This window comes from Equus quagga, chromosome 1 (genome assembly GCF_021613505.1).
Source record: "Equus quagga isolate Etosha38 chromosome 1, UCLA_HA_Equagga_1.0, whole genome shotgun sequence".
NCBI classification, from domain to species: domain Eukaryota; kingdom Metazoa; phylum Chordata; class Mammalia; order Perissodactyla; family Equidae; genus Equus; species Equus quagga.
Window position 1 is genome coordinate 69454918 of NC_060267.1, and position 12085 is coordinate 69467002.

The window sequence follows — 12085 nt, forward strand, 5'->3', positions numbered from 1 at the left end:
CCTGGTCTGGCCTGGCTGCTCCTCCAAGGCCAGCGTAGGGAGCTGCTTCAGATACCCGCAGGATGGAGAGCGGGCTGATCTGTCTCCAGGGCCAGAGCTGCCCTTCCCGTGGCCTCCCCACCGGCCTGGCTGCGGGATGCCCAATGGTCCATTCCAAGGCCTGCAGCGATCGCGCACGCTGGAGGAAAAAGGATGGGGGAAGGAAGGAGAGGCGCCTTCCAAGGACCCGCAGGACCTAGGGGGGAGCACTCTCTGTTAGTCACTCCCTCCGGGACCTAACACACCCTCCCCGCTCCGGCCGGCGGCAGCGCGCAGGCGCGGGCGCTCCTCGCCCCCTCCCTGCTGCGGGCCGCCCTTTCACCCTGGCAACCGCGGCGCGACGGCGGCGCGCGCGGGCTGGGCGCGGACGGGGCGGGGCCGGGCGGCGCCGGTGCGGGCTGGGGCTGGGGCGGCGGCGGCCGGCAAGACCTGCGGCCGCGGGGAGCGGTCTTGGCGTGTCCCATCCCCTCCGTCTCCTCGCACGGTTCTGCGACCCGCTCTCGGGCCCAGCGGCCTTAGCCTCTGGCCATGGACTCGCAGAAAGTAAGCGGGGCCAGGGGGCCGGGGCCACCCAGGCCCGGCGGAGGGTGGGCGGGGCGCCCGGCCGGGTGGGCGGGGGGCGCGCGGGGCAGTGGCGGCGGCGGTGGTGGTGGAAGGCGAGGTCCCCCGGCCCCGGCGGGAGCGCAGCGGCGCCCGCAGGACTGCGGGGACCACGCCCGGTGACCCAGGCTGGCCTCTGCCGCGCACCTGGTCCGGCGCTCTGGCTCCTGAGGGCAGATAGGAGCCGTCCCATATTTTCGGCAGTCCTTTTCTGCAGCGCTCCAGGCCTCCTTTGGTTCTTGCATCCTCCCAGCGTGCTAGCGAGGGTTTATCCCTCCCCAGCAGATGAGGGACGCGAGGCACACGGGGTCTCCGTGCTGATACTCTTGCCTCCACCCAGTCGTTCTCCTCTTGCCACAATACGTGCTTCTGTAGAACCCAGCCTCCCTAGTACCGCCCCCCGCCCCCTCGTGACTAGTTCTTAAGCAGGTCCCAGTGTTGAGTGTCGGTTGAATTGAGGGAAAAGACCGCCGGTTGTCGGGGCAGCGGTCCCACCCTCTTCGATCAGTTCACTGTTGCTGGTCCGTTACCTTAGCGGCTGTTGTGGCATGTTTTATACTTTATGAACAAGTTAAGGAGACGATATACAGAACTAGCCGTTTCAATTAAGAAAAAAATAGAGGACGTAGTCAATGTTTTGAATACAATTAGAAGTGAGTTACTAATGTTCAGTCATAATCCGTATGTAGAAATCGACTACCCTGTTCTCTTTGTTAGATTATGGTAATTGAAATATAGTACTGTATAGGAAAGAAACACGAGGGTTATTAATAATGGAGCAGGGGAAAGCAAGGGCATATCCAAGAGGCCATTCTTTTCTATTATTAGATAGAAAGCCCTGGAAAGACTTATTAGAATAATGTTTTCTGTAATTTTGCCTGGATTAACCTCCTTGAGGAGCCCTGGGGGCATGAGAGAATAGTGTAAAGATGTGCTAAGCCTTGACTATTATAGTATTTAGCAAAAGTGCACGTGATTTCATTGTATGTGTGCATCTTGAAACTGATTGGGTATACTCAATTTTTATTTCCATGACTATTGGGAGCAGGGCTGTGGTTAATGGCTTATGGGGTTGGTGGGCTGGATAACAGTAAGACACTTAAAAAATTACATTTTGTGTGTTTTGAATATATGTTTAAAACATGTCTTCCTAAATTTGTAAAACATTTTACAGCTTATTTAACTTTTTAGGTAAAAATCATAAGATATCTGAGTGGACCTTCGTTCAGGGCAGAGACTTCAAGTCCAGAGACTTGGTTTCCATACTGCTATTTACTAGCTCTGTGATATGGCGCAGATCACTTAACTGTGATTAATCTGTTTCCTCATCTATGCAGTGGAAGTAAGACTGTTTTATATAGGGTTGTTGTCAAAGTCAGGTAAAATAATTCATTACGAAAACTTATGCAGCATTTTAAAGTTTTCAAAAAGAATAAGTGCAAAAATACTCTGTGCGCTGTAAAATGTAATTGAAAAAAGTATTTTAATATAGATTATCTTGTTTTGCCAGGGTGTGCATTGTCCCTCACTTTAATGAGGACTCAAGTTTGGAGGTTGTGACTCCTGCAAGTCATACCAGTGGCCATAAGGCTAAGATCTGAACTTATTTGGTCTTATTCTAAATGATACATTCGAGTCCCTACACCTACCGTGTGCAGTTTCCCTAGAGGTAGCAAGAAATTAGCTGTTCTTTCCTATTGATACTAATGTATCTTAATTTGTGATAACTTTGAGAATCAACTTTTCAATATTAGAAAATCTGTTGAATTTTGTTGGTGGTATCAAATAATATTTCTAATAAAAAAGCGTTTTGTTTTATAGCTTAAAATGAGTATCTGGTGTTAATGCTTATGACCAATTTAGTGCTCTGAATTTGAGCGTCCTTTTCTCATAAATTACTGCAGAATCAATTATATACCTCAACTAATAAGGAACTAAACGGGATATTTATTTCTCTTTAAATAAGACAGTAAGTTGTATACCTGTGGCATGATTTTTCTTTCCTGCTACATAATGTTACAATGACAATAGTAGCAGGGATGGTACCTTAGTCAGTGTAAGGAAAATGGTTAGGTACTGCAAGTGGCAAAGGATGACATGGCTTGAATATGTACCTGTTTGTAAAGCATTGGGATTTGGACTTTAAATTACTAAGAGGATAGTTCTGGAACCTCGTCTCCAGTCCTGTTTATGAGCTGAAAGAACTTGGATAATTTGCTGTGTCTCTCTATTTCCTTGTCTATAAAACAGAGATAATAATTGTACTTAATCTCAAAGGGTTATCGTGAGGATTGTGTTAATTTTTAAAAATCACTTGGTGCCTAGCACACGTAAGTACTGTTAGCTGTTGTTATTAATTTCATAACCCCGACTTCAAAATAACTGTTTTTGTTGATAATTTGTGTAACTATTTTTCTAATCCAGTCTAGCCATTTTTTACCTTTGTCCTTACATTTTAAAGTATGTATTCTGTTTTTACCTTTTTAATAAATGATTTCAAATGGTGATGCCAAAGGAGAGTTGTTAAATCCTAATTGAAAGAGGATTGAAAGTTCTGACTCATGCAATCTGACAATGGAGGTTAAGTTAGCTGGACAGTCTTACAGAAGCTTGATGGTGGCTAGTCAGCAAGTGGATTAGCTTGACCAGCTGCTTTTTTGTCTGTGAAAATAACTTGGACTTCAGTGTTGTGTTAGCAACAGATGCTCTGTTTGAGCAGAGGAAGAAAACATCATTGCCTTGGGTATGTAAGGCGTCCTGTTGGATACAGAAGACCACAGTATTATGTTCTAGAAATAAACAGAGGGAGTTTGTTTATATGGAGTTTCTGGGTCGCTTTTGTGGGCAGGATGTGTTATGGATAGGTGGCTTTGTTTGATACCCAGACCTTTTGATTATGTCCTTAAGTGGTTTTAAGATAAAATCTCAAAGGTTTCTTTACCTGATGAAATGTGTATATTCAAAGAAACCATTGAAACAAATAAGACATTTACACCTTTCTGGAATCTTGGCACTTAGAATTTGATGGAGTTAAGTTTTTTGTGCAGGAGATCATTCACATTCAGAGGGGTTGCGTTTCTAGGAAAGATACATGCTGTAGGAATAATAACGTGGAGAGAGAGGGGGAAGGGATCCCAGAGGAAGGATGTCACGGAGAGCATATGTTGTCAGTTGTTTCCTTTTCCCCACTTTTTCCTGCTTTTCTTTATTTTTTACTTGGAAAGGGGTAGTGGTAGTCAAGTGAGGCTTGACTGGACGAGACTGGACACACCTAGATTGGGGAGATGGAACTGAGTAGGGAAGTATTAAAGCGTGACAACCAGCAGCAAATAGTATGTCTACGTTGGTTTCCTTATTTCGGTTTTCTCCTCTACCCAGGGGTTTGCTATCCTTTCCCTTCATCTCATACCCTACCAGTTCAAAGACCTCCAGACACCCAACCAACTGTCTCATGTTCCAAAAGTACTCATTCTTCTCAGTAAAAAAAATATTGTTTCCTCAGGAAAGGAAAGAGAAATGAAGTTTGAGTCCTGTTCTGCCTCCAAGATTGTGTTAGACTGCTTTAAACTCTCACAGTAGCTTATTCCTGTTGCACAGGTATGGCAAATGAAACTCAGAGAGGTTAAGTGACTTTCTCAGAGTCACACAGCTAGCAAATGGTAGTCTGCATTCAAACCAGGTCTTTCTTCACAGCCTAAGTTTTTTTCATTATCACCCTTCTGGCCTGAATCCTTTGCCTTTAAATGGTGGTATATAAAGATAATTAAAACTTAAGATGTTAACAGGAATAAACACCCAGTTTTTTTTTAAAGAAGCTAGTTAAGTCTAGTGAAAATAATTGGTAGAAAATATAGAATATGATTTGGGTAAAACCCTGGAATTTAGTCGCTTGCTGCCCCAAATCAAGTCGTTATTTTTCTGTAGTATATATATCTCCCCTCTCTCCAGCTCTTTTTCTTTTTTGAGGGGGAGTCTTAGCTTTCTAAAGTAGAGCTGTGGGGGCTGGCGCCTTGGCCAAGTGGTTAAGTTCGTGCGCTCTGCTTTGGCGGCCTGGGGTGTTGCTGGTTTGGATCCTGGGTGCGGGCATGGCACCGCTCATCAGGCCATGCTGAGGCGGCATCCCACATGCCACAACTAAAAGGGCCTACAACTGAAAATGTGCAGCTATATACCGGGGGGTTTTGGGGAGAAAAAGGAAAAATAAAATCTTTAGAGCTGTGAACAGGAAAGTATAAGTGGGGTTTCATACATCCCAGCCAAGCACCAGCGCAGTCATTCACATGGAATGGATCTAGGTAATCTGGAATGTACAAGGCATGAGATGCCCTCTTCAAAGGACCATACTGACCTAATCATGATCACTGTATTTAAATACAGATACTTCATTTTTTACTTTTGAAAATTTTTTGATGTATATTGCCAAGTTGCCCTTCAGAAGGCATTTGTGTCATTTTGTACTGCTGCTAGCAGTCCCTGAGAGTACCCCCATCTCCACTCCCCCTCCCTTAATTAGATGGTGGGACCTCTGGTTTCCTTGGCTAAATACAAGCTTCTTATACTTCAGTGGATGGAACAGCAAGTTCAAAGGTCCCTGAACGTGGATAAGCCTTCTTCAGCCTCTGACACGCTGTTTCCTCAGATCCTAGATGGGAGGATACCTTGTCTTCTGCCCTCATATCTTACACCTGGGCTCAGGGTTGAAAGGCAATTATTCCCCACCAGGTCTTTCATTGGATTTTTTTTCTGTGGTTCACCTTGGTTGCATCTGTATACGGGTGGCATTCCTAACCGTTTCACTGTTAGAGAGGGCGTAGCTTTCTACCAGTTAGCTGTTTCTGCTTGTATTCCTCAACTCTGCAACAATGTTTCGTTCTCCTTTTCCAGCTTCTTGCATCACATGTGAGCACAGTACTCTTGTTTGTGTTGCCGTAGGTATGATCAACTGGTAAGATTCTGGTTGTCTAGTTTATTAGCTAGACAGAGCTTTTGGATTTCAACTCTTGTTACCTAATTCAAAGGAGAAGTCTGTGGTCTGGATTGATGCGGGTGGCAAGCTTCCTGGTGGCTTTAGGGTATTTTCCAGGAACATTGTCGGCTGGTTTCATTGATCTCTTTGCTCTGGTTGTAGGAACCCTGTGATTGTTCTGTCAAGTCCCCAGCAGTGTATGCAGCCTAGGGCAGTGTGAAAGGACAGGCTCTGGAGGCAGCTTCCTGAGTTTAAATTGCAGCTGCCGCTTGATAGCTGTGTGACCTAGAAAGGTTCCTAACTTCTCTAACCTTACCTTTCTTCACCGGTAAAATACAAAGACAAATACTACTCTTAAAAAATCTATTGTGGTGATTGAAAAGATATTAACAGCTTAGTACAATACCTAGAAAGTGCTTAATGAATACTAACTGAAAAGGCTGTAATAATACTCTGACTCCCTTAAATTGTAGATTCATTAGTGATATGTGCAGTGATTCTAGATTTGTGTATCTCAAATGTCTGGAAAACTAATGTAGCATTTGAATCAGAAATCTTCTCCTGGTCTGAGTAGACACTGGTGGGAAACCCTTATGTCAGAGTGTTTCTTTAGTTATGACCACTTGGTTATTGGTGCCCTCGGATTCAGAGTAGCATATAAACTTGGGGTTAATGGCTTTCTGCCACTGGTTATAAGAGCAGGAAGTTTCTGCATCACAATTTTGCACTGGATAGTTTCCAGTTAAGTAGCCCAAGTTGGCAGAGTTTTTTGTTGGATAGAGCAGAATTAAGACACATTTAAATTTGTCGTCTTAACGTATGTTAAGCTAAAACCAGTAGAACCATACCATTTCAAATGGTGAAAGTCATCATGTTCTCACACTTAGGAGATGATATGCCTGTAGTAAGAATGGCTCTTTCTGTAGCCCTTCTGTCTGACAGGGTGGTACGTGTTACCACCTGTTGATCAGTTCCGGTTTTTTTCAATCTTGAAGTAAAATCATAGTCCTTTTGGTGCCCTTGGATGTTCTGACCTCCTTTTCGTGAACCGCTGATCTTTCAGGTAGTACAGTGTAATAGTTAAGAGCACAGACTCACGAGTCAGACTGCCTTAATTTGAATCCTGGCTCTGCCACATATTAGCTCTGAGATCCTGGGCAAGCTTCTTAACCTCTCTATACCTCAGCTTCTGCATTGGGAAAACGGGGATAATTATAGTATCCTACCTCATAGGATTCTTGAGAGGATTAGATGAATTAATAAATGTGAAGAGCTTAAGATAGGGCTTGACCCTTAGAAGTATAAAAGGGTTATTATTATTTTGTTCAAAGTCTGTTGATTTTGCTTTTATATCACATAATTTATCATGACTATAAGCATAACTTTAAGCTATGCTCCTTTGAAGAGGGTACCTCATGCCTTGTATATCCCAGATTACTTTGATCCATTCCATGGGAATGATTGCAGTCATCCTTGGCTGGGGTGTATAAAACAATTCTTCTTGTTAGAATAGCAGTTACTTTAGCCTGATTTCATAGTCGAGTAATTGAGAGGCTTAATCCTGAAACAGTAGGTTTTTCTGAGGTCGTAGTAACTGTTGTGCATGACCAAGGGTTAATGGCTGACATTGCCTGTGCACACTTCCTCTGAACACCTGTTTGCTATATATTTTACTGTGATCCAGCAGAATTTTGTCAAAGCATATCTTTGGACCTATATCATCTAGAACTTTTAGTCTTGGCCACCTTAAGTCTTGTAAAATACAATTATCTGATGTAGATAAGCTTCAAATAATTTATATGGCCTTATCTGTCTATGTCTGTCTATCACTTTATCCATCAGTGTTTGGAAGGTAATGGGAAACTTGAGATCTGAGATGAAATCTGAGACCCTTTCAGGTTGATAGAATCTCACGGAGCAGATGAAAGTTGTCTTTGCCCTCCTTCACCGTCAGGTTTTGATAATAAAAGAAATGAGGCAAATATATATCACAATGGACTTATTCTATAACAATACATTTTGTATATGTTTTAGAACAGTGGTTACAGGTAGAGGAACTGATAAATGTGAGAAGCAAGGCATATAAGAGAAACTTAGAGCAGGCTGCTGCAGCTGGAATACAGCAAGAGAGAGGAAGTCTGTGTGAATTGAAGCAGGGGAAGTAGGTAATGAGAAGATCATTCAGGGTCTTACAGATTATGAAAGGTCATGTTAACAGGTAGTGTTAAAAGATTTTCAATTTTATCTAAGGACCAGTGTGAAGCCGTTGAAGATTAGTAAGCAGGAAGAGTGATGCTATCATATCCCCGAGCTGCAGTGTAGAGAACTAATTATTGGAGAGAGAGAATGGATCAGAGGCCAGTTAAGAAGTTTTGCAAGAGCATAAATTGAGATATGCTATTGACTTGTACTAAGACAGTGGTAGTGATTGTAGCACTATTTAGGGGTAAAATCTACAGAACTTGATGACTGCATGCAGAACAAAAATGAGGAGAGGATATGATGATGGCCCATGTTTCTGGTTTTGCAGCTGCTGGTGCCATTTGCAAAGAGAGAACACTGGCTTGGGTTTAGAGGGGGACATCATGATGTGTTGAGTTTTGGAGTGCTTGTGAGACATGTAGTTGGGGATTTCAGGTGAGCGGTTGGGTTAAATGGTCTGGAGCTCAGAGGAGAGCCACTGTATCTAATGGTGCTGTTTGTGTGCAGCTTATATCACATTCATTGAGATTTTTAGCTTTGCGTTTCCTCTTCATCTTTATCAATTACTTATGTCTTCCTTATAGCAGCTATTGATTTGGAGGCCCTGCCGGGGTAGAGTGGGGTAGAAAATTTAATGCATTATGTTATCTTTTAATTCTTTTCTGCCTCTTTCTCTAAGTTTCAGAATACAGAGTATATAGATTACCTGCGCTGGCATGTTGCCTACCGTATTTAGAAAACACTTTTAAAAAATTCTGCTGAATTTGGTACCTATTCAACCAGCCTCCCCTTGCATACCTCCTGTGTTAGGCTCACACTATCCCTGAAGACACCTCTTCCCTGACTCCCACCACCTAGAGAAGACTTTAGCCTTATGTCACATACACAAGCTAGGTTGAAGTTTCAGAACTCAGCTCATATAATCCTAATCCTTTAGTTTTTATAAGTTTTGGTGTTGGTGGTAGTTTGTCTTAAATATTTTGGTCCCTTGTAATTTGTTTTCCAGTTCTATGGAGCTCCAAGCTCCTTAGTTCTTTCTGTCTTCATGCCATTTCCACCCTGGATCTAGCCAGTCCATGTCCTTGTGAGGTCCAGAATTCTTGAAGCCCTAGTCCCCTTCGTGATTTACTTCTCAGCCCTCCCTGATGACCCCCCCATTGTAGTAGCATACTCCATGTGAGCCCTTGATTACACTCTTTTGCAATTGCTTATCCTCTCCACAACAACAGAGTAAAGGGCAAGTGGCTTCAGAGCTTCTGGAGTCCTCGTCTCAGCAGCCTGCCTTTGGGACACTTTCAGGATACTGCCCTTTTTTTGTTCTAAGCTGAGAATAGCTTAGGGTAGAAGCAGCACTTTATCTGCATTAGCTACCAAGGTCATATTGGTTACTTTGGGTTCTGACAGTTACTCGTCTGGATGATTGCTCTTCTGCAGCCATGTTTACTGATGCATTTGGTAGCTGTGAAAATATAGGTGACCTAAATTCTGAGGCTCCACAGCCCTCTGCAGCTGGCTTGTCCATCCTTCCAGCATCTCAGTGGTGCTTGTTACAGCAAAGGCTCTGAAGCTCTCCTCCCCTAGGGATTGGAGTAGCACCTCCCTGGGAATCTCCCTCAGCCTTCAGTCTTTGTTACTTTGGCAGTAAGGAAGGCTGCCTTTCTTAGGACATGGAGCCTTTATCTAGGTGTTCCGTGATGGACCCTCATGCTTTACTAGAACTCCCAGGTAAATTAAAAGTGTGAGCCATAGAGTATTCTCTCTTCAAAGAATGAAGTGATCTTTCCCAGAAATAGTCTATCAGCCTTTAAAGACCTTTCCTTCCCAACCACTTTCTGGGGGAGTATAGTACTTTTAAAGCCTTAGGTAATTCATGTAGAATACCGTTCCCCCAAAAGCTTTAACACAGAGATTGTGGGGTTTCTTTTCAGAAGTATTGCTGTTAATACTTCTTGGGCCAATACAAGTTGAGAAGAGTCACTTTTCATTCTCTGGTGATAGCAGAATTTTGAATGAATTAAGGGGGAATGGTAAAGGCAAGATTAACTGTAATCTAAGGGTATTATATCTTGGAGGTATAGAACAGTACCATTCACAAAGGATGGCATTATCCTGATGATTCTTTGAGTTTGTATGACTTACACGTCAGCTGTCCTCAGGTGCAGTCTTGTTTTTGTCACATGTCAACCTTGGCATGGACGTTTGTACTCTGTGTGATCCCCAGAGAGTCTTTTCTAACTGAAAACAATAAGCAGTGTAGGTTTTACGGGAGAGAAGATTGTATTTCTCCCTTTGTTATAAGTATTAGGGGGATCCCAAAGGAGTGCTGCTTATGCTCCGATTTTTTTTCCTTTTGAGAGGTGGTGATATTATAATATTACCTTTCCATTTCTAGTGGTAATATTTACATAAATAAAAACTGAGAAATTGGTGAAATTCTGGTAAAGAAACTTGATTGTAACATTCTAAGATTGTATCCACATATAGCTATTATATTTCAAGAATCTGGCATAACATAAGCACATATAGAAATTCTGGTATTCCAAGAAGAATTTCAGAAAGCTTTTAGGTTGTTATTAATTGCAAATTAAGCAGATCAATATAGAGTGTTTGCCCTATCACCACTTTTTGAAATATATTGACTATTTGGATGGTATAGGCTTCTAAGGTTGTGTTGTCCAGTATGGTAGCTTCTAGCCACATGTGGTTATTGAGCAGTGGAAATGTGACCAATTTGAATTGAGATGTGCTATAAGTGTAAAAGGCACACTAGATTTTGAAGACTTAGTACCAAAAAGAAAGGAAAGAAGGAGAGAAGGAAGGGACTCAATAATTGCTAAATATTGATTACATGTTGAAATGATAATATTTTGCAACAGTTGGGTTAAGTAAAATATTAAAATTAATTTTATCTGTTTCTTTTACTTTTTTTTTTTTTGAGGAAGATTAGCCCTCAGCTAACATCTGCTGCCAATCCTCCTCTTTTTTGCTGAGGAAGACTGGCCCTGAGCTAACATCCTTGCCTATCTTCCTCTATTTTATATGTGGGATGCCTACTACAGCATGGCTTGCCAAGCGGTGCCATGTCCACACCTGGGATCTGAACTGGCGAACCCTGGGATGCCGAAGTGGAACGTGCACACTTAACCGCTGTGTCACTGGGCCGGCCCCCTAGCAAACCACATTTCAAAAAGAATATATAATTTATTGTATGAGTATTTTATATGACGGGCAAATTGGTTAGATTTAGAGACAGTATTCTAAAGTGGTAAAGACAGACTGAGCATCATATTTATCTTACTAGCAGGGTCAACTTGGGGCAACTGGTTGAATCTCCATTTTCTTATCTGTACAATAAGGATGTAACTCTGCCATTAGGAAGGATGGATGGGGAGGCAGGTACAGTCCATTAACCAGAAAGAGCCCAGTCTGAATTGAAGCTTACTATATGCAGTCTGAGGATTGTGCAGAACCGTTTTTTTTTTTTTTTTGAGGAAGTTTAGCCCTGAGCTAACTACTGCCAGTCCTCATCTTTTTTTGCTGAGGAATCCTGGCCCTGAGCTAACATCGTGCCCATCTTCCTCTACTTTATACGTGGGACGCCTACCACAGCATGGCATGCCAAGCGGTGCCATGTCCACACCGGGGATCCGAACCGGCAAACCCCAGGCCGCTGAGAAGCAGAACGTGGGAACTTAACCGCTGTGCCACCGGGCCAGCCCCCGTGCAGAACCGTTTTTAACTGTTCCATTGTGTAGTTTTTACATATACATAGAGCCTTCTTGGATGAATACTCAGAAGACTCAAGTCCTCTGGCCTCCTTTTCTCCATCTCTGTACTACCATACCAGTCTTGTGCCCCCCTTCCCTCAAGTCCTGGCTCCGTTCTGCCGTTCTCTTGGTCATCTTTGTATTCATATGTTGGTGCATCTGTTTCTGGGAGAACTACCGACAGGATAAGCGGCTAACTCTTGGTGTCAGTCTTCTCTCATAGCATAACTTTATTGTGGTGCTATACTAACGTGCCACCGGCAGTGAAGGTGGGAAGAAATAGTGCAGGTAAGTGAATACAGTGGAGAGCCCTAGGCAGCCCCGAGGATGGTGATGACACCTGCTTATCTCCAGGGATTGTTGTGAGAATTAAATAGGACTGTTGTAATTATTTTTAATGTTTAACTGCAATAATGCTTTATGAACATTTATATAAAAAGTGTTACCTTTTTATCAGATTATTTCCTGAGCTCTTTATATATAGCCTTTTATCAATATCTGATTTTATTTT

At 42.8% G+C, this 12085-nt stretch overlaps 1 protein-coding gene across 3 annotated transcripts in view; it reads left to right on the plus strand.

The window, feature by feature from the left end:
* The first annotated feature begins 432 nt into the window (after positions 1-432).
* The window catches only part of FSD1L (fibronectin type III and SPRY domain containing 1 like), a 61772-nt gene continuing 50119 nt past the window's right edge, over positions 433-12085 (plus strand). For all 3 annotated transcript variants that reach the window (XM_046645228.1, XM_046645237.1, XM_046645244.1), the window contains exon 1: positions 433-582. In XM_046645228.1, the coding sequence (XP_046501184.1) occupies positions 568-582 (15 nt within the window). In that variant the 5' untranslated portion in view covers positions 433-567. The remainder of the gene's footprint in view (positions 583-12085) is intronic.